We start from the raw sequence: 22,916 nt of genomic DNA on the forward strand, positions 1-22,916 counted from the left end.
GAGCAGCTCTTCCCAACATCTGCAGGTGTGCAACATTTGGTTTCTCGCTGGGTGGGAAAGGTGCCAATATTGCTCTCCAAAATTAGGCATTTTGCTATATTCCACTTGGTTAAGGTCAACAGCAAATATCTTGCTTTTATCCCGTACGTCGTATCCGTAATACAAAGTTATAGGTGAATTTGACTTAAAGCCAGCTGCTGCTTTTGTTGCATTTATGAGTATTTGTAATACTGGGGGAGGGGGGAGCAGTCATGTAAACTTTTCCCTAACTTTGAAAAATTCAAATTTTTAAGGCTAAAACTGAAATCGTGTTTCCCTTATAGTTTAATGTATTTTCGTAGATATGTTTGAATGCATCTTCTTATCCATATTTTTAGTTGTGGCGTGTTAGTCTTGTCCAAAATTTCATGCAATCATTTTTTGTTCATTTATATAACTGAAATATTGATATCCTAACATAGTTACAGGTTTTAGTAGGCCAACGCCATCTGGGATGATTCCCAGAATAAATCATATGATCTTTTTAATTAATGAGCAAGCCCACAGTAGTAGTGCATTTTAGAGTGAGGAAAAGTCTTTTTTGCTCTGGAATCTATTGTTCTTTCATTAATTTTCATTAGTTTCTTTTTTGTTTAAGAAGATTTATCCGTTGAAGTCCAAGAGTTAGATTCCTCTCTATACCTCACTTTGGATGTCGTTTTACACTTTGAAGTAACCAGGAGCAGCAGCTGGCTTCTCATGTCCGCTATGAGAGAACGCTGCTCAAACTAGTAATTCAATTTACTAAAACCATTTTTATAGCCACAGTAAAACTTTTGGTAGCTACTACTTCGAAGCAGAAGTTTCTGAGAATCGTTTTAATCAGCCTCTTTTTATAGAACGTAGTTTATGGATGCTTTAAATTGCAAATCATTTTCTAATGCAATAATAATTTGGGGAACGCTTTAAAAAAAAATCTGATCCATGGAAGTCTTTAAAAATTGTGGTGTGACACCCAACTGATACGGAGCATCCTATTTATAATGTGGGCCAAGCACCATGCTGTAAACCAGTTACTATCATGATGATCAGATTGAGAATGAAATTGCATTTCTGTCAATTACTGAGTTGGCAACTGTTCAATATATCTTAGCAGCAAGATGAAGAGCGGCGTCGGCAGCTGAGAGAGCGAGCTCGTCAGCTAATAGCAGAAGCTCGATCTGGAGTGAAGATGTCAGAACTTCCTAGCTACACTGAAATGGCTGCAGAAAAGTTGAAAGAAAGGTCAAAGGCATCTGGAGGTGAGTTAAGGAACCTCGTATCTTATTCCTATGGCAACCTAGAAACCAGAGAAGACCTTTCTGGGTATCACTTTTATTCACACTTCAAACCGGCGGTGTAGGTAATTGTTGTGCATCAGGTGCACATATCAAAAGACTGGCCGTAGACAAGTTTTCCAAATCAGGGTTGTATCACGTAATTTCCAACAATTAAAAGAAAAGGCTATATGCGATTGCAAGGAAGTGACATTTATGCAAACCGGTCGCTCATATGGGCCCGTTATTTACAGATTTGCCATTACCCATAATTTTCAGAATTTCATGATGGTTGGTTACAGTCCCTCCAATGTATATTTTTTGTAGGAACAGGGACATTTATACTTATGTTATATTTGCGGGAAAGAACATTAAAAATACTTAAGAATTTTATTTTTTATTAAATGTATTCAAAAGACGATTTTAAAGAAGGCACATGGGAGGTGGGAGCAATAACCTTTTGATTTTAAATGGCAGTCTTTTGACACACCACTTGCCTTTACAGGTTTTGAGTTGTAATATTGCTATAATATTATTAAACTGACTTTGAAATGTCATTAAAATTCATATACCTGCCAATGCTACGAGCAGGAGTAATGTAGTGTCACTCAAACTCAAATGGGTGCTGAACACATATTTCAGTACAGGCTTCTTGCTCTTTTAGTGTCTCCTACATATTCTAAAGGGAAATTGTGTTTCTCTTGCTAACATGTAATTGTAAACCAGAGAGTCAGGGACATCCAGCTTTATATTTGCAGCACATGTAGATTCAGCAATGAGATTTTTTTTCTTCTCTACTATATATATTTTATATGTATATTATATGTCTAAATATGTTCTTATTGCATTCTAAAATCCTACATTTCCTGTAATGGGAAGAGAAAAGCAGTTCGTTGTTTGTCTCTCTTTGGGTCTGGTCTTCAATTTTCCTCTCTCTACCCAGTAAATCAAGCTTGCCAACATAGCTCTTGCTTCTTGATAAATAGCTAAATTAAACCATTGATGGGGAGTAAGACTTCATAAAAGTTCTCTAAACTGACAAATACGTTGTTTCAGAGTGTGCTCAAGTCAGAAGGTACAACTGCAAACTACTTAAAAAGAGAAGAAAAAGGGAAGGGATATTGGTAGTGGTCTCCGTTGCAGGGCTTTCCCAGTTCCAAACATTTGTATTAAACACGTGAGAGTATATCACATCTGAGGTTTTACCAGTGTCTTTGAAAGCCCATGGGCCAAACTCAGTGGTTAGCAGCCACGGAGTACTTTAAGTTACCTGTTAAGTTGGACAGGTCAGGAAAGTGAAATGGCATAGTCCTCGTATATTAAGTACACTGTGATGTTCTTCATCCCTTTCCACTGTTTTTGATTGCCCATCCGGCTGTATTTAGCACTTCTTCCTCGTGGTCTGATCCTGCTTGCCCATAGCCATTTCTGTTCCTGCCAGCGCTCCCCTCAAAGTGAGGCATGCTTTCTGTGCGCATCCCAAGGGTTCAGTTAGGCAGCAATTACCCTGTCGGGCTGCAGTAAGTCGCTTGCGGTGTTGCTAAATGATGCCACAATATGACTTTTTCTAAGATACGGCCTTCCCTGATCAGAATTTCCTCTGAATTTTGCTGCTGGTTCTCTCCGTCCTTCATTAGATTTATCAACTGTCTCAGAGGAACTGTGTGCTTAACCCTTGTGCAAACAGTCTTGAACTGTTCATCTCCCACTAAGGAGAATGTTTTATTCCCTGTGTTGACTGGGGTTCAGGTTCTTTAGCCTAGATAACAAAAACCACGGGCAAACTTTGGGGATTGTTGCTTTTGGGGAAACTGGATCTCTCACTGGTTCCTCTAATTTCTCTAACCGCATCATCCAGTTCTTCAGGAGTCTCCCACCCTGTCGTCGTTGCAGTAACGCTTGATGCAACTCTTCCAAATGCTGCCTGCTGTCTCACTCCATTGCTCCATAGCATACGTGTGATTTTAGGCAGATTTTGTTTCTTTTCCGGTACATCTGAGTGTCCGCATGCGGACGGACAGCCCAAGCTCTGCTTCCTTCTGCTCTCTGCAGCCGATGCATAGATGTATCATCCATATAGAAGTATATATAAGTTGACTGCATATGCAGTCAGAGTTTCAGTGTTCTTAAAGGAGGAGACAGTATGAGTATCAACAACGACTTGTCTGAAGTTTTCACCATTATACCTCTTGGATTTTGTCACATATAACATCACTGTTTTTCGACTTTGGCATTATCTCCTTGGTTTGTATTTTCTGCATGAGTTTTCCTTTGTTCCTACAGTAGTTTGTCCAAGTTATCTGGACTTCTGTTGGACTTCCAATTTTCATTCCCTGTCTGCTTTTACTCCTCCGTGCTCTTTTCCTGTCAATGTGCATATCACAGCACTTCCTTGTACACATTCCTTCTCAAAAAGCTGTCTTTATGGTCCATCTTCCACATATTTCCACCACACTGTTCGTAATTTCAGATGTCACACCACATTTCTACTCAAGAAATTCATTCTTCTAAAATGGAATAGTTCTGTGAAATGACACCAATGCTTTATAATCCAAATAAATTATAATTGTTTCTGGTTTACTTTTTCAGTTCTTGATTTCCAACACAACTTAGGATTTAATAGACAATGTCTCCTCTTTATGATTGCATTCTGAATATTATCCCAGTTGCATAGACATGTAGTTGTTCTGCTGCTGTCTGTAGTCTTATATTCCCTATACAGTTCCCAAAGACTAGCTTATAGTAATATCTTGTGTCTTCTGAGCTCTCTTGGCCGTTATGTTTCATTAATCTCTTTTTCTGCATCGATTGCTACATTTTAATTTACAAAAAGGGAACATACCAAATCATTTTTCTCTCCCTCAATTCAGTTCTTCCAGAAAAAAAAGATAGTTCAGCTTTGGGATTTTGGAGTTTTTAAAGACCAATTTCTTGTTCATTATTGCTGGTGAAGATCTGCTGTCTTTTGATATTTCTGTACGCTCATTGAGAGTTTTGTGTTTTGGCACTGGTGCTACATCCTCTGTTAAAAGGCTTTAGTTAATCGTGGTCTGAGAAACTCAAATGCCTATGGCAAAGAGAAACTTTCCTGGATAAGCAGCATCCTTTGCTACAAAATCTAGTCTTTTTCAGGAGGTTATTTGGCATGTGAGACAGAAAATACTTCTTTCTGCCAACAGCCAGAGGGTTTGGGATGGCAGCTTCAAATTTATTAGATGCCCTACTAGCTTCGGGCTGATAAGCGGATGCCTTGAGATGGGTCCAGGGACAGTGTCAAGATAGGAATCCAAACACCCTCCCTTTTCCCAGCAGCAATGGGGCAAAGGAATTGGCATCTTATCTAGATATTGTTCCTGTGCTGCGGGACACCCGTCTGCTCTTCTGGGATTTGGTTAGTGTGCTTTCTTCCCTCCCTGGCACGTCTCCGTCCTTCATTTGAGATGACGTGTTTGGGAGGAAGTGGCCAGTATCTGGAGGTGGCCAGGAGGCAGCAGAGGGAGGCAAGCTGCAACGGGGAGGACAGGGGTGACACAAGCCTAGCGTTAAGAGGCTTTGGTGAGAAAAGTGCCCAAAATAGGCAAAACTGGGAGAGGAAGAGAGAAGGAACACAAGAATAGAACAGAAGAGAGACATTAGAGGAGCAGGGAGGGAAAGATGCAGAAAAAGAAGCATCCAAATGTGCTGCAGGAAAAAAAGTTAAAAAAATGTTGGAATCAGTGACAAAAGCTGGAAAGACGGAAAGAGGTGCTTCAATTTAAAAACCTACCCAGAGAGCTAGCTGGCATTGCATTACCCTCCTATACTTAGTAAAACTTGCAGTTTACATTAAAGGTTTTAGTGCTGCGGGATGATTTGTGGGGGATGCACAGGCTTAGTCACCATACTTAGTCTCCAGCTAAGTTGGAGTTAAGTGCTCAATTCCGTGTTTTTAACAGGCAATGTTCTGTCTGTTGGCAGTTACCACTGCACTTTCTTGTCCTGACATCTGGTTTCTTGTACACGGGAACCAGCATTTCGACTCTACGTTTCTTCCATTCCCCACCTTTGCTTTCTTTGTTGCTGTTCAGATTCTCTTAGTCACATCCTGCAGCCTTAAGGTGAACTCTGTACCTGAAAGTAAATAACTTAATATATAAATATGCACAAGCATGAAGGATGTCCTGGAGACAGCCCTGGAGGCTGGAGACATCTTCTTCCCTACAGAACCAGCACTGTTTGTGCAACAGCAGTGCCAGCTTACATGTGCTTTGCCTGCACATGAGGAGGTGCCTTACCTCCATAAGAAAACTGTTCCTTTCTAGCTTTGTCTAGAAATTGAGATAGTCCAGTGCAATTCCTTCGTACGCAGACATACCTAAACCAGTTTAAGAGAATATCAGTTTAACTGCACATTTCAAGGATTGATCTCAGTCTAAAAAGCGGTAGGATATCCTAGCTGTAAAATCACTCTGGATCCTTTTTCCACTGGTGTTCTAGCAGGTCCATGTAGTTCCAAAAAATTCTTATTTTGCCCATGTTGGTCCCTCTTCAGTCCAGACTTACAGCTGTATAGATAATGGCTGATGCTGTTTAGTTGTTGACCTAATTATCTGTCTTTAATTTTGTTCTTTTGTTCACAGTACGATCAAAGTTTGCTCTCTTTCTGGGATCCCCATTTGCATATCTTTTCAAGGAAGCATTTTTTTTAGTATTCTTCTAAATATGGGCCCTGGTTCTAGACCAAGTGCTTTAGGTTTTTCTCACTAATAATTTGTTCTTTTCATCAAAGATATCTGTTATCTCTTCATCATGTTATTCCTTTTATCATTTATAATTGCAAAGTCATGTTGGAACACGCTTCCAAAACATGCTTCCATTTTTATTACAATGGAAGAACATTGGGCTTGCGGAAAGGTAGAGTAGTTTAAAACAAAGGATCTGTCAATTTTGAAAAATATTTGAAAACTTTTGAAATTTTTTATAAAGAATGCTTGTAATTGACAGTTCCTTATAGAGTGTAAACATTGTGATAATCGTATTCAGCTCTAAGGCCTGCCAACTTTAAATGAAATATGAGGTCAGGTCATTATCTGACACAAAGGACAAGTGTCTTCAACATTCCCATCTCTTTTGTTGTCTAAAACGGTGGTGTCAAAGCCAGTGCCTCTGATTTCATCTCACTGTATTAAATTAAATTAAAGAAAATCAAATCATCTAATCTAAGCATTCCCTTAGTATCCAGCAGTCTTAAACCCCGTCATCTCGTTTAGATGGTTTGACACTACGAGCACTTGCTGGGTGACTGCTAGTTGCTGGCTGACCTTGCTAGCTGCCTTCGAACAGTTCGGGTGCTTTGGAAAGTCATTCGCTGCCTCTAGGCTCGAGGTGGCTTTGACTTCCCTCTCCCACTGTTGGGTCCCTCTTTCTTTGTCTCCCATCTTCCTCCAGAGTCTGCTTTTTACCCCGTGCCTCTCTTGCTTAGCTCACTTAGGGCATCAATTAGGTACAGGGGACTTGAGGAAGAAAGGACAAACAACCAGAAAAAGGAAAAAAAACCCACCACCAAATAGACTCCTGACCTGGGAATTATAGGGACTGTGGAGATAAAGAGAGAAACCAAGTAAGCGACTGTATAACCTGTGCGTCAGCAGTGTGGATGCAACGTGCAGGCTCCTGGTCCGGGGGTGAAGTTCAGTGTATTCCCAAGATGGGCAGCGCGTGGTAAGGTCCAGTCCAGGTCCGGATTTGCTCAGGCTTCTGGCGTTCAGGGTTATGGTTTCTAGTTACGATATTTAGGATCCTTTTAGTTAAATGGGGTTGGAATGTACAAAAGTCCTGCAATTATAAATAGCATTTATTCCTATCACGCAGTTCTTCAAAGATCCTTTCAGTTAGTATATATGTGTATTCTTTCTCCTGGCATACTCTTAACCATCTCTTCAGTCATTTTTACACACACGCACACATACATAGGAAAAAAATGTGCCTATAAGTCTGAAGAAGAGTAGATATCACTTGATGTGAGACTGAAAACGAATGAATACAATGCAACTACATGTTTTGAAAGTATTAATCTAGCTTTTATGGATGTCATTTAATTTCATTATTTCTTTGTATTGAAAATGTGAGTCAGGATTTTTTCTGTCATCTTCTTTGCAATTCAGCACTTACCATTTGATCTTCCTCAGGTCACTTACTTTTTCTGTGCCTTAATTTACCCACATCATCATCCTAATTGTAATAATAGTCATGGCCAGCTTCATAAAATATTAGGGGACCAGTTTACAAGGGCTATTCATAAGCTGTTCTGAGAAACTCAGTAGAAAGATCGCGTAAAAATATAAAGGGTAATTACAATTATTGTTTTATTTAAAATGTACATAGCTTGCACACAATCCTGATTCAGAGCGGGGCAGCAGGGCGGCAGCCCGTGAGCGTGCTCTCGCTACGGCCGAGGCCAGCCGTCGCCAAGCGGGTGGGTTTTCCTTCTCAAAAAAATCGGAGAGGTGGGAGAGCCTGGTGCCTCGGAAAGCGCAGTAACGGCAGAGCTAGCGCTTTGTGCTGCCTGGCGACCTCCCTGGCTCCCCGTTCCTTCCGCTGGCCAGGACCACTGCAAACCTGCCGTCGGCCAACTGCGGCACCCGTCTCCCGCTGTGCCTTGCCGGCGTCCCAGGGGAAATCATTCCGCTTCGAGGGGTAAGGAAAAGCACGTGTGCTTTTCAGAGTCAGCCAGACGTTCAGCCCGGAGAAAAGCCACCGCTGAGGCCAGGCTCTACCTTTCTTGTGCCGGGGTCTCCAGCAGAGCCCCCCGCCTGGCTATCGAGTTGCGTCAGTTTAAAGATCAGTCCGGGAGCGGACGGGGTGAAAGCTCCTTCCAGACTTATTTAACGATTTGCATTTTTTATTGTAACTGTGCTGAGTTCTTTCTCTAAAGCGTTCATGTTTTTAATGATGTACATGCATGTACATAAGAAAATACTAACCTTCATGCTGTATGTTCCTACAGATGAGGATGAGGATGAGGATAATATTGAGATAGATACTAACGAGGAGGTTCCTGAATGCTCTCTTACTGGAGGTGGAGATGAGCTTACTAACCTAGAAAATGACCTTGATTCAACGGGTAATTTAAATAATGGCTATTTTGTGTATTTTGCATGACTAACGCTTCATCGTCGTCAGTGCTGATGTGCTGCTTCTCTCTTTCGTAATTTTAAACTATTAATTTGTGCCTTTCTAGAGCTTTTTACCTTTTACCTTCGTTCTTTTTGAACATTTTGCCTTCGCATTTGCTTTTGGTCGAAATCGAAAATAAGCAACACAGCGAGGATTCCCCGAAATGGCAGATTCCCCTGTTTCCCGGGGAAGGGTGCCCCAGGCTCGCCGAGCCCCCGAGACGGCACCGCCGGCGTGAGCTGTCCCGGCTGGCTGCAGGACCCGGCGCTCGCGCCTGGGACTACAGCTGTGTCCCTCGGTAGCACGGTGTACTTGCTGCCAGGGTTTTGGGTCACTGCAAGCTGGCTGGAGCTACAGCCACCCGGAGAGGTATGGTGCGCCCAGGACAGCCTCGGGAAAGAGGGAGTAAAAGCAAATTTTTCCTGGCATCCTCTGACTCGGCTCTGCCCATGCCAACGGGTCTCAAGTGCATAACTCGTATGTTAAACCCACACTCTTGATTTACTATTTGCTCCTTGTAAACTATAACCTGCCAGTGACATTTATACCACTTTCCTTGCCCTCAGCTGCGTTAGTGAGCCAGTCTTTTCTTCAGTGGGAAAATTTTGAGTCCTGGCCTTTGGTTTTTTTGTTTGTTTGTTTGGGGATTTCCAAACACATATGAAAATATCTTTAGTGTTTCCACCATTTGACATAAGCTGATTTAGAGCAGAATCCTGTCAAATGATTTTCCAATAAATACTGGTTCATTTTAGGAGAAATAGAAAATCAGTAAATGAATATTCCTGTCACATAGTCCCAGTGACTTGCCAGCATTTATTTCTGTGGGCCTTTTTTCCCTGAGAGATACCTTCTCAGAGATACAAAACCACTACCAACGCTTCATGCCTGCCACGGGAAGACGTTTGGGAAAAAAAAGGGACATCCTTGTGAAGTTCAGTTGCACGTTAGCCAGGAGGACAAATAGCATTGTTGAAATGAATGAGGAAGAGGATGGACAGTAATACCGAAAGCACTCTGACGCTATGGTACACATCAGTGTTCACAGTTTTCAGTGGATTTCTGCCAATTCATAGCAAGTTCTAATGAAGGCCGAGTCCCTTGGGGACATTAAATGCAAAGGTGTAAGGGCCTTTTCACATTTGGGATCACTGCTGACTGCGTTAATTGATTTATCCCCTACCGAATCTTAGTTCCTTCTGTCTATCTCAGGAAAACTTCTTTTTTTTTTAACTGCAAGTTGCTGGTGTTAAATATTGCACCGCTGTGTATTTGTTGATACTGCCAAATGCCGCTGTGAATGTATCTGATAAAATGTGAACCTCTTCTATCATAGTTGTTAGATGATGTTTGTGTATAAACCTGCGAGAACGTGCATGTGCCTACATGTGAGCCTCAATTAAGGACACCCTGGCTGGGTGTGCCGGAGGAAAGGGAAACTCTCCTTCGTCATGACCCGGCCCAGCCCGCTGCTGCTGGAGGCAGGCATCGTGTGGTGGCTAGCATGCCAAAAATGCTTTGGCTGACATTCATCGGAGCGCCCCGAACCGTGGAAGGAGCCGTGCGGCAGCGCAGGCATGGCTCCGCTTCCCACGCTTGCTCGCAGTCACCAGCTCGCAGTGAGGAGCTCGGGCTGTGCCTGCAGGAAAAAAGCCACTGCCCTTTTCGGCGTTCGGCCCAAGGCACGCGTAGCAGGCGCCGGTGCCGCTGCCTTCCCGGGGCAGTTCCTCGCGCGGTTCTGCGCGCACGATGTGGCTGGGGGCATCCGCCGCAGCACCGCGCTGCCCTCCTCCCCGCTCTCCCCGTGCTAGCTCACAGACCTGCCCTGTGGTTTGCTATTAACACCTTCCTCGTTAGCGTGTGTGTGTGTGTGTGTGTGTGTGTGTGTAGGTAATTGCGTGTGTAGGTGTGTGACACGTTCACACGCTCAGCGTTCACCTGCAGAATGAGCGTTACGGGGAGGCAAACTGCTCTGCTGTCATATGCTTGGGCGCTGACCCAGATCCCTAAAGCTGATGGGAAAATGCTGCGAACTTCAGCAGAGTTTGAATCTGTCCCTTAGATGGAGTTATAAAGTGTTTTATGGCCCTCTTGGCTTCAGTGCATTCTGTAACTCATAGTAAAATATTACTAGAAAGCTCGCTCTTTTGATACTGCAAGTTTAAGGCTAAGGAGCTGTGCCAAGGAGCCTTAGGATGAATTAGTAGTTCATAAACTTGAGGGGTTATCAGTGCTTATAATATGTGATAAATTGTTACATGTCATCTTAAAATAAATGGCTCTTTAAGTGCGTTTGTATACCAAAGTATAGGTGTGCACAGCTTGGGAGTAAATTCACATAAACACTGTCTAGTTTCCAGGTTTTTCATCTACTGTCTTGAAGCACCTAACAGTGCATACTTGTTTAGGCAAGTGCTGTCTTTTTTTTAACATACGTTTTTTGAGAAAACTTAGGAAACATCTATGCCCGTAACGCACATTACATAAATCTACATCAATCCGACCTGCAAAAACCTCTGTTTTTCTTCCAGTTTTTACATTTCAGCTTGAAATGATAGGAAGGGGAAGGAAATCTACCTTTTAAATTGATACATTGTTGTAGCGACTCTGCATTTAAATGCATCTCACTCTGTTGTATGTGGTATTTGCATATTTAGCAGAACAAAACAGTAAGTTGGTGGATTTGAAGCTGAAGAAGCTCCTAGAAGCTCAGCCACAGGTGGCAAATTCACTCTCCAGTGCTGCTCAGAAAGCTGTAACCGATAGCTCAGAGCAAGACATTAAGGTAAGTTTTGATTAATGCTTTTGTCTCAGTACCTGTGTGTTCCGATTTCTGTTTTGTACTTCGTGATGAGGAAAATGATTTCTTATCAAATCCTTCACAGCAAGAAATGCAGAAAATCTTCGTGGCGGTGCAATTGCATGCTTTGCTGTGCGCTAGGCTTTTTCTGTTGATTAATCAGCACGTTTTCCATTTATTTTTTTGATCTCGATACTGGTAATTGTCTGGCATAATAGTAGCAGATACAAGAATCATCTCTGAATTCCTTCCCGATCAGCTTGTCGCTTAAATCGGAAATGGAGCCTGGGCTCTATCCTGCTCCCGATGAAATCAGCAGCAAGGCTCTCGCTGACTCTGGCAAGAGCAGAATTGGACTCTCGGGGCTTTGCTTCCCCTCCAAGCCTGACCCCCTGGTTTTTTGCCATTAAAATTAAGCCACGTTACTTTTTAAAGACACACATGCTCGGGTACTTGACAGCGAGTGGCTCTGAGAAAAATCAAGCCACGGGTACGTGGTGCACGCGGTTGTTTTGCCTGCTCTTAACGTTCACCGCTTTCGCATAAGGCACACCCCAATCAATTTGCCGTTTCGTTTTCTTAATTAGGCCCCTTGTGTTCTTACTACTATTTTTTTTTCTTTTAAATAGTCCGTGTATGTCATTAATATCCCTATGGCTCTGGGGCACTTGCAGTTGGGTATAACTTTTCACCCACCTGCAGTCTGCGGGGAAAGCACTGCTGACTGAAAGGATTTCCTTCCCCAGATACAGAGATGCTTTGAAGTCCCAAAACAATGACTTTCATTGCTTTTCCCTTACACTGTCGGTTCCTATAAATTGGTGATGAAAGTGTGTGGCAGCAGCGGAGGACTTTCGGTCTCTATCTTTGAACAAAAGGAAGCCTGGATCAAGTCTGATTTTTGCGTTCAATTTAGCTTTCTGCAGTGGATTTAATGCAAAATGAAGCTGGCCCAAGAATAATACAATGGATTGAAAAGGCTAACTGAATTAGTGGGCTTAGAGGAATACATTTGTAAAGTGGCAGAAGTCCCTAGTCATAAAAAGGTTTCTTAAAATGGGATTTGCTGGCTAATCACACTGATATTTTAGCATGTTGCCAGGCCTAAAAAATTAGCCATGTTTGTTTATTTTGGTAAAGACTCTAGTTTAGACTGTCAAACGGTTATTGTACTAATAAGAGGAAACGGCCTTTTATTTAGCCAGAATCATAACCGCCCGATTACTGCAGCTGCAAAGCCATCCTTATAGTATGAGCAATACTTTTTTAAGCTTAATTCAACAAATGACGCTCAGGGCACCTCCATTAGGGCAATTTGCTATCAGCTAACCTGCTGAGAATGGTATTTCTCTTGATAAAAAAGCTTTTCTGCATTAGCTTTTTTTTTTTTTTTTAAGTTACCCTCGCAGAAGGTGCAACTTAACAGTTTCCCTCCACGTACGTCTTTTGAACGGAGAGTTGGAAAATGGCATTCTAAAGAATATATGGTGCCCATCTGCTCGCGGGGAGCTCGCGGCATTGAGTTGGATTTGTTTTTTAATAAAATGCAGTTTACACGTTTATAAATGAGGCATTCTGTGTTTGTGGAAAAGGATAAACTGTTACCTTCCCTGGAGGATTGTGTATCCCCGGCCTCCTTGAGGCTAGAGAATAGGCCATTGGAGAACTCCCTCATTACTGATTGTCTCAATGCAGAGGAAGGGCAAAGTCTTGGTAGCTTTTGATAACCAGTTTCAGCATTCAGCAGGCTTAGCTATTAGTCATGCATCTTAGCCTTTCCCTATTTACTTTCAAAACACTTAATAAAAATAATAAAAGATTAGGTATAAAATGAAATATTTGTTTGGTACACAGCCCCTCGGTATCTGCAGTTTCCACACACTGCAGTGGTTCAGTCTTCTGGGATATTTCGTGTTGATAGACCCATTTGAATTTGTTACCAGTATTAACATAGGAAGCCCTGGAAAAGATAATTGTAGTTTCCTTAGCTGTAAAGGGCTTACTTACAAATCTGGCTTTGGAAAGTTATAGCTGATGAAATGCAGTTCAGTGGGGTAGTATTATAATCCTACCTTTTAGCCTTCATCCAGCATTAGTGGTTTATCTCAATGGGCATAAAATTAGAAACTAGTTCTTCTTGTCATACAAGTCTGTGGGACTATACAAAACGATAGCATTCTTTCCCGGGCAGAAGAGCGAAGGGAGGGAGGGCGGCTAAAGGCAACACGCTCTTCAGATGATACCGATCATGTTCAGGGGTATACACGCTGCTGCTTGGCACCAGCACACACAACGCTTGACAAATCAAAGTTACAAAAGAGCGGTTTTCATTTAAAATCGGCGTCGCCGACAAATATTGGTGACAATTAATAGGTCTTGCCGTTGAGTAGCGCGTAGTCCTGCGTGAGGGTGCCCAAAGAGCAAAAAGCCAGTCCTCACCACCACACGTTTTAAAAAAAAAAGGAAAAAAAAAGTTAATGACTCGTCTCCTTTTTTCTGCAGCTGATACTTTCATCCTATATAAGCCGCAATCCGAGTTGTGAAATTCCCTTTGCACACCCTGCCTTCTGTTCCCTCGCTGGAACGTACCTTTCCAATTTGTGACTTCACTTTTGGAAACAAAAGGCACTGTTGTGCGTCCTGTTTTTCTAGCAGAATGGAGCAGAGGACCATCGTGCTGAGCGGTTACAAAAAGCAGCAGAACGCTTTAGAAATCCTGTTGTGTTCGGCAAGGACTCCACGGTCAGAAAAACTCAGCTCCAGTCTTTCAGTCAATATGTGGAGAACAGACCAGGTAGGAGCGAATATAAAACATGTTTTCCCATCTTATGATTTAATAATATTTAACAATAAATATATTAAAACCTGATAATGTAAGTCCACATTTCAATACATAAATATCAAGCTTTATAATAATTTTACATGTCTTTCCTCTTTTTTCAAGAGATGAAAAGGCAGAGATCAATACAGGAAGATACAAAGAGAGGAAATGAGGAGAAGGCTGCGATAACTGAGACTCAGAGGAAGCCATCAGAAGATGAAGTGCTTAATGTATATTAATTTTTTGTCTGGTTTCATGATTGCTGATAATTCCAAACTGTATGTGGAAATAGTGCCTTTATTTGTTAAAATGAGATGTTAGGTTTTTTTAGATGTCAATCTCCAGTGCATTCAAAGCAGAGTGAGAGGGGTGCACTGTTGAATTAGTCTGCAGTGTGGTGATAATTGTCAGATAAAAAAAATGAATTTTTCAGAGTTCCACAGCCTCAGCTTCCTTGAGACATTTCCATCAGGGCACTTCCCATAAAGAGATTCCAGTATTGATCTACCGGGAGGATTTTAATTATTACAATAGCAGATACCGCAGAGCTGCAGTTAGAGGGAAGAGTCACATGAGACCTGCTAGAATTTCTCAGCCAACCCATTTTGTTGGCTTGGGTTAATGGGTGTTCAACCTTTCCATTATCCAGATCAGCCGTGAATTACTAGCTGAATGATGTTTGCATTAATATAATATATATGGTAATTTCTTCACTTAATTAACGGGGAGGTTCAGCTCAGTAGGGGTATGGGCTGATCATGTGTAAAATTGATTTGTGAGGGAAATATTTGATAGACCGCAGGGAGAAAGCTGGTTTTGATGGACAGCTGCGGGACAGAAGCAGGAAGAACAAGTTTTAACCTGAATTTTTTGTCTGAAAACACAACACAGCCTTTGATGGTGGTCGTTTGTTGCTCTCCACGATTTATCTAAACACGTGTAGTCTTTGCTGAAGCAGTCTGGAGCCGAGTGGAGATTTTGCACCGCCGTCGTATCTACGCTAAACGATCTAACTTAGGAACCTGCCAGTTATTTTTAGCACAGTTGCACTTTTGCAGAGCTGGAAAGGTCTGGTGCAGTAAGTTCACATTATATATGCAGATGATACACATGAACTCTTGGGATATTTCAGCCTGACGCAGCATTTCTTTTCATCTTATAATAACAATTGCTAACAATTATGCATGCTGACATTAGGGAAGTTTTCATACTATTTTCAATTAATTAGAGTTGATGAAAGGCAGTGTATTACACAGCATCTCAACTCCCCGGACTGATTTTTTTCTTCACTTACTGCTCTCTGGTAGTTTTGCTGTTGTTGTTGTTGCTTTTTTGGCTCTATGGCAGGTAGAAAAAGATTTCCATTTGAGTTGATACTATTGGCTAGTTTGTGTGTGACAAGAAGGAACAGATTAATGGGGGCATATTATGCTTGAATTCGCACACTCCAAATTTGAAAGTTCTGTGCTTATTCCTGCTTCTGGGAGTTCAGCCATTCTGTTAGCCTTCACTTGAAGGTGTCTTTCTTTGCAATAACATGCTGACATGATTATTAATATTATTAATTATAATTCGCACATGAATATGAAGCTGAATTGGCAATTTCAGGCACATTTACGGAGGAACATTGAAAACGTCCAGTTAAAGTATCTATGATTCTTACGCAGCAACAAGTTAGCCTCTGATAGGGAAATACTTCTCAAAAAAGAGCTGGTGTTTTTCTCTCTTCCCAAGGCACAGTGATTTTAAGTGCATCCTTATAGAGTACAGACAAAACAGGGAAGCATTTCACCAGATTTTTTCCAACTTAAAGCATTCTCTGGGGGTCTGAAGGACTACTAATGACTACGAGCAAAAAGGAGACTGGATTACTCTGAACGAGTAATATTTTCCTCCTACCTCAGAAATGGCATATCAGCCTTGTCTAGCTCCTGTACTACCCCTGTAGAGCCAAAATAGCATATGAAAGTTGTTGAGCCCCATGGGAATAACTTGGAGGTGCTGAACACCAGTTCTCAAACTCCTCCTACGAGAGCCAAACTGGCTTGTGGCCCTTGTTGGACCTATTTGGAGATTCGTATGGCCGGTTGAGATGAGGCAGAGAAGTCGTAGGAGGCAGGGGGCGAACGTGAGTTGTTAGCGCTCCCACAACTCTCTCGGCAAGGAGACGGTTCAATGTGATTTATCAAAAGGGCCTTCCAGGGCCGCCTTCGGGCTGGGGATTCACCAAGGCGGCTGGGTAGAGCTGGTTTGGTCCTCCCGGTGCACCTGAGCTGCTCTGCAGTAGGTTTGGTCACCGCTTCTCAGGATAAGAGTCATGGGTACAGTTATTAGCTGTATTTTTACAGGTCCCTGTGTAGCAGGGCAATCACCTGCAGTAGGAGAAAGCCGGAGAGGCGTTATGGCTTTGTCGGCCAAATGTCAGCGTTACGATTGACCCCAAGGAGCTGAAAAAGTGAGGGAGCTTGTTTCGGGTTTGCTGTGAATCTCAAACGCCCACATTTTAATTGCCCTTAGAGATGCTTGTGCTAGTTCTTCTCAAGTTAGTGTTTTAAAACTGAATGAGAACAGAATGGAGTAGAAACGGCACATTAAATAATGCCTTAGTTGGATTACGTCTCCTTTCATTATGCTTTGTCGCAGCAGCTTTTATGTACTTAGAAATAAATTTTACAAATTTCAAAAAGTCAGCCCGGTAGTTAAAACCTGCAAAATCAATGAGAAGACTATGAAATGTTCCCTAAAGAAAAAAAAAAGGGGGGATGTTTTAATAAACAAATGATGACATTTGGCAAAATTGTAAAGTTTATGAAATGTAAGTGTTAGCTTTTTGGTAGTGAGCATGCTATTTGGCTGTTTAGGTAAGTGCCTTACTAAGTGTTTGTGCAAAAGAAAAATGCAAGTTACAAGTGATGTTTTTTCTTCTTGTTTGTTCTCTTTAACAGAAAGGGTTCAAAGACACCAGTCAGTATGTTGTAGGAGAATTGGCAGCACTAGAGAATGAGCAAAAGCAAATTGACACCCGTGCCGCGCGGGTGGAGAAGCGCCTTCGCTATCTCATGGACACAGGTACGGTGCCCAATTACACTGTAAACAGTTTTGGCAAATTGAGCGTTCACAAACTCTTATAGAGTTTTGGAAGTGTGAATCTTTGAAGCCTGAATGTTCAGCAAAACTGCCTTGAAAATAAAAAGGCTGCGATTTGCAGCCACCTCTCTGGGCCCTGGTGATAAGAGTGCCTTCATGGGAAGTGATAACTTGCCCTGATACCGTGTGAGCCAGCACTATTGAACAGTGTGCTCATCCATGCAGAGTTGGAATACACATCTGTGCCTCATTGATATGCCACTGCTTAAAAAAACGGGGGGGGGGAAGTAAGATCTTCACTGTTCTACTGATTCAGTGGGAAAAAAAAAGATTTGGCCAGCTAAAGCCATGTACTGCATGAAACAGAGCACAGTACATGGCGGAAGGCTCCATTGACTAGATCACTGAAATTTGAGAATACTATCTGGTTACTGATGCTCCACAATTATTTTATTTATTTATTTATTTTCAGGAGAGCAGGTTTTAAAAAGTCGGTAATACTTGGTGTCGTAGGTGCAGCGGAAAGGATTAAAGTGTAAGGGCAGGTTTTCGTTAGATGCATGGTGGCTGCGGGTTCTGCAATCAGTGTTCGGTGGGTGCTAAGTGCTAATGGTCATCAGAGATGGGGAGGTTTCACAGCACCCGTTTGAACCAGTTTGGGCACTTTGATGTTTCAAAAGTAAATGACATTGTAATTCCAAATGGTGTTGTTCCTATCCCTTAGGGAAGGAAGTTGGTGCAGTTTTTGTTTAATTTACGTTTAAAAGTTATATGTATATCTGATGTTAGAAACTTGAAGTCTATCTTTAGCTGAAGTAACAAATAGATGTAGAAGTAGATTTAAATTGGGTGAGATGTTGTTGTTAAATACAGAAGAACAGAGTTTATTTAAAGTTCAGTAATTTGAACTGAGCTGGCAGCATGTGTCCAAATATTAGGGTGGGTTTTTTAATGTATTTACTTCCGCGTGTGCTGTGATGGTTTGGCTTTTTGAAATTATTGTGCAAGAAAAAATAACTCAGAATTTCTCTCCTGGATGAATGCGTGTATATTAGGACTTTTACCTATTGTGGTCTTTCGAAGTACTTTTTCAAATGCCTTACATGACCTTTCGATGTTTAGCTAGTGAAAATTGTATATATTATGCTGCGCTTTCTTGTGCCCTTTGTCCTATTTGTGGAACATACCTTCTGCACACACGAAGTGTTGCGACATTGCACAGGTCTCACGGGAGCTCCGAATGCCACCTCCAGGTATACGGGGACTCACCAGCCGGGGGGCAAGTGGTGCAGCCCTCATAGAAGTTATTTTTATATTCTCGATCGTTTCCTGCGTAGTCAGCTTCCCTCCTAACAAATTTAAACAAATGCTCTGACGGGTCCTTGCTGAGGATCCTATTTACATTCTCAGGTTAAAAACCCGTTTTAGGAGAAAGTATGTGAAGAGTGGAGCTCCTTACCTGCAGTTAACTTCCTAGCCTTGGAAGCAGGGATCCTCAAACTTTCCTAACCACAGATCGCGTCTTAACCAGGGGACTGTCTTGTGTACCACCTCCCTTGCCAATCGATATCCCGTTTGTCATCAGACAACATCCCTCTGGCAGCAACTGCAATTGCTTACGTGGAAAAGTGGTATTAGGAGGTGCTTTTTTTTTTTCCCCCAACAGGCTTTAATGTGATATGATCTTGTTGGTGGGAAAAACCTTACCACGTTTTTGCTGTCCCTTTGACGTGCTGTTCTGGCAGTTCTCCTCCTCCTGCTCCTTTTCCTTCCCTCTCTGGTCCCTGCTGCAGCTGCTTCAGAGGATCTGCCCTATCCAGTCTCATTAGTGGCTCTGTTCGTTAGGATGGCCCTTGTTTTCCTGCCCTACCTCTCTTTATGAAGTAATTCCTCAGACAGGCAGACAAGCAGTTTGCGCCGCTGCCTTAGTCCCAGCTTTGTCCGTAAGGGTCTAAGTCTTCTCCTGAGAGTCTGACTGTCTGCGAGATAAAGCTGGAAACAAAAAAGATGAGTCAACACCATCTGACCTGCCAGCTTTCCACAGACCACCAAGCGGTCTGTGAAGCAAAGTCTGAGGGAAGGAAGTAACCACAGCCCGATAGCTACAAAAGCCCTGAAGGGCTGTTGATGATGATCTAGGGGTTTTGCAAATACTCCTGTAGCTGTAGGTACATACCAGAAAGATGAGAAACACAGTATGTTGCCAACTCTCGGACTTGTACTGAAAGATCTTTTGATGTCTGATTTTTCTTCAAATGCAGGCTTTAGGAACCAGGAGGTCACGTGGGCTTAGAGTCTGCAAACAGAACATAAAGAACCACAAATGGATTTGTTGCAGGTTTAAAACTCTCTTTTAAGCAAATCTCTTTATTTAAGTTTGCACTGCTTGGGGTTGTAATGTTGGAGAGCCTCGGGCAAGCAAGAGTCTCAGCTGACAACTGGAGCAGGATGCCACGGTCACACAGCCCTATAGAGAAGGGCCCCCACTGAATCGTCCTGACAACTGTCTGCAGGACCTTATGTCCCTCTTAGCTTAGGGGCGCATTTCAGATCGGGGTTTCCAGCTTTGTTTCCCCATGCCCCGAGCAGAGGTCCAAAGCGCTGGAGGGTAGATGGAATAAATGGGAGACTCACCTTGCCTTGAACATGACTTGCTAATGCCAACCCAGCCTCGGCAGTCGTGTGTGTGAAGGCGGTGCAGCGTTGTCTGCTCATCCCTGCTGTGTTGGCTGGTGCCTAGGCCATCTTCTCTTTCTCCGGTGCGCTTGGCCCTTGTCCCTCTGCTTCAGTAGACTTTTGCTAAGAGGAAAGCTCCCTTCCTTCCTTCCTTCCTTCTCATCTTCCTCCAGCACAAGGCTGGAGGTTGCTTTTCTCCGGTGAGGAGACTCTTGGCCACCTGGCAGTTCTTCATGCTCTGCGGTGTAGAGTCCTTTTGTCGCTCGGCCAGGAGGGACCATTTCAGGCTGCAGCTTTCAAATATCTCTAGTATGGCTACAGTCACTGACAGGAGAAGACTGTTCCTGTGCATCAGGGCATTAAAACAGATGGGAATTTCCTTACCGCAAACCAGCAGTAAGAGCAGATAGTGGTTACACCTTGGCAGTGCAAGCTTGGGTGAATGTGGAAGAATTCGTGACTTTTACCGAAAGGGAAGCAGCTTTGGCGAACGAAAGGGAAGCCAGGTATGTTCCTGGTTAAACGCCAGCTCCTGGCGTTCTGTGACTGCCTTAGACCCTCAGCTTGCTTTCTAATGCAGGTTTCTGGCTCTTGTGATTGCAAATAAGTGTTCTAAAACGCAGCTCCCCGTGGACCGGGCGAGGTGTCCCATGGCCCGACAGCACGTGGCCCAGTCCCCACACACCGGGCTGAGGGTCGCCCCTTCCACCGCCGCCCTGGCGTCTCCAGAGCGGGGTTAGCGGAAGGGCCCCGCGCTGGCTGGTGGGAAGGGGGTGGTGGGAGCGGAGCCCCGGCCCGCGGCTGCGTGCGGTCCTGCATCGCCCTGAGCTGGCCCTGCCGAGCGCCTGTTCGGCGATGGAGCCGAGGTTTGGGCCCTTGGCCAAGGCGAGCTCATATTTGCAAAGTTTGGCAGGCAGGCAGCGAGTTTTGACCTGGGTGAAGCTTTACATTGTCAGCGCCAGCGGCTCATGGTTTGACTAGAAACACTTTCCTACAACGTGTGAAAAAATACAAGTTATTAAAATTACCAGCTTGCTGATTTCCATTTGAATGTGAATAGTCACACTGTTATTAATACCCTGCAATTTCTGTCGGTGGTGGCATACCCCAGTCCCTGCTCTTTGCACTTAAAATGAAAATATAATCTCGCCTTGTTCCAGTGAGATGGAGTTTACTAGTACGTTGCAAAACTGTGAGGGGAACCGGTGTTTCAGGGTCCTGAACTCAGCCTGCGTGAGCTGATGCCGCGTTTGCTATCACTGTCCGGGCACAGGTAAGAGTTGCATATACAGAAGGGGTTTTGCGACACCGTTTCTAAAATATGCCATAACAAAAAATTCAACGGGTGCAGACGTTTAGAGAAAACACAGGGCAGAGGTTAAAATAAGAGGAGGCATTTGTATGCTTGAGTATAAAAATCGCCTAATTTAATGCCGCTGATTTCCCTGCTTTCCCCTATTATAATAGCTTAACGTTGAAAGATGGCAGTGGCAGGATTATCTGGCTTTCTTCAGGATTGTACTTCCCCATGTCATGCCTAACCTGTTATGGATAAATAGTTTTGTCTACTTCTGACAGTGTCTTTCTCTATTGCAGATTCTTCTGTCATTGTATTTTAAGGTATCTGTCATCTTGATATCTAAGCAGCAATTAAAATGCAGAATTATCACATAATACAATTAAAGTGAAAAACAAAGAAGCCCAGTTTACAAATCTCTAATCTAAATTTAGCTCTTTTTCGGTCACTATTTCTTCACTAATTGCAAAAGCAACTATTTAAAAAAAAAATCGCAGCTTTCAGATATTTTGTTATCTGACCACAGGGTATGAAGTGTTTTTAATTGTTTTTCTGATTAGCAACAAGCTCCGAAATTCAAGTAGAAGCACAGTTGTATTTTCCATCTGAGATCCTGTACCCTTACCAGTGGATGAGCATGTTTGTGGTGCCGTATAAGGATTAATGAAATAAAAAAACCCTCTGCTGCTGATGATTGACCACTGATGGTAAATGTAATTGAATTAGCAGTGCACTAAAATAAATGTAGACAAAATAAATATAGACAAGAAAATCTGGTGAAAGCTTCTGTAATGTTTTAGATTAATAGGCATACAGAATTCTTCACATTTTTTATTACGTTGTCCCTAGATGAATTCAAAGTAATTGGGGTGGTTAATTTTATTTACACAGAGCCGTTCACAGCGCATTAAATAATAGAGATAATTGAACAAGAATTGTCAAGTGTGTACTGATATCAGACATATTACAGAAGGGAATGTGCATAAAACTTCATTTCTATGCAGCCATTGTTTATGGTAATTAAGTACACAGATTTATCCCTTGGTTGCCTTCCAAGCTTATGGCAACTGCTATTGTTGTGCTCCATTAATATGTAATCAGGAAATAGTTTAATTTTCTAATCTGCAGTTTGAGAATTCACTTTCTAACAACTCTTAATTACTGCATTGCCCTAATGATGCTCATGGTTAGGAAAACTGAACCAATAAACTCCGTGGAAGAAGCCAGAGGGGATTATACTTCCAGAGGTGGTGCTTACTTAATAAACTTGTTATGCCTTCACCAGAGGGAGCTCAGTGTCCTTCAAAAGCAGCTAATTTTATATTTCAGAGTTGTGCGTACCCACGGTGCGAAGAGTTAATGTACGGTGTGGCAGGGGGGTGGCAGTACCTTTTATTCACTGGAGAGCCGGCGAAGCGATAGTATCACCATTTTGGTATTTTTCCCCCCTCTACACTAATTTTAGCATTTAATTGCCCAGGAAATCAGGCCGGTAGTTTAATCTGTTGTTTTAAACTGTCGTCGCGGGTTTGTTTTTGTCAGGTTTGTTTTCGTGCATTAGCCACGTTGGCTAAACACGGTATCGTAAAATCTTGCCAACATAGATAAGCTGTTTATTTTGACGGCTCTCTAATTTGCTGTTTTCCGGGTAAATCTTGAACAGTAAAGGCTTCTTTCCCCCCAGTCCCTTCTCCGCTGGCCCGTCGTGCCCCTTGGCTATGCTCTCCGTGCTGCTGCTCTCCACGGCACGGCTCCAGGGACTGCCCGGAGGTTCGTTCCAGGTTG

The 22,916-nt window shown here is 42.8% G+C and overlaps 1 protein-coding gene across 11 annotated transcripts in view; it reads left to right on the plus strand.

Annotated features, from left to right (window-relative positions):
- The window catches only part of EHBP1 (EH domain binding protein 1), a 217,383-nt gene that overhangs the window by 164,353 nt on the left and 30,114 nt on the right, over window positions 1-22,916 (plus strand). The window contains exons 15-20 of one of the 11 annotated variants that reach the window (XM_064510114.1): window positions 1,133-1,280; window positions 8,281-8,397; window positions 11,108-11,235; window positions 13,903-14,044; window positions 14,195-14,301; window positions 17,017-17,140. In XM_064510114.1, coding sequence (XP_064366184.1) covers window positions 1,133-1,280; window positions 8,281-8,397; window positions 11,108-11,235; window positions 13,903-14,044; window positions 14,195-14,301; window positions 17,017-17,140 — 766 coding nt within the window. The remainder of the gene's footprint in view (window positions 1-1,132; window positions 1,281-8,280; window positions 8,398-11,107; window positions 11,236-13,902; window positions 14,045-14,194; window positions 14,302-17,016; window positions 17,141-22,916) is intronic. The other 10 variants (XM_064510116.1, XM_064510115.1, XM_064510118.1 and 7 more) reach the window with 10 other exon arrangements.

Source organism: Dromaius novaehollandiae, chromosome 3, assembly GCF_036370855.1.
Source record: "Dromaius novaehollandiae isolate bDroNov1 chromosome 3, bDroNov1.hap1, whole genome shotgun sequence".
Classification (NCBI taxonomy): Eukaryota; Metazoa; Chordata; class Aves; order Casuariiformes; family Dromaiidae; genus Dromaius; species Dromaius novaehollandiae.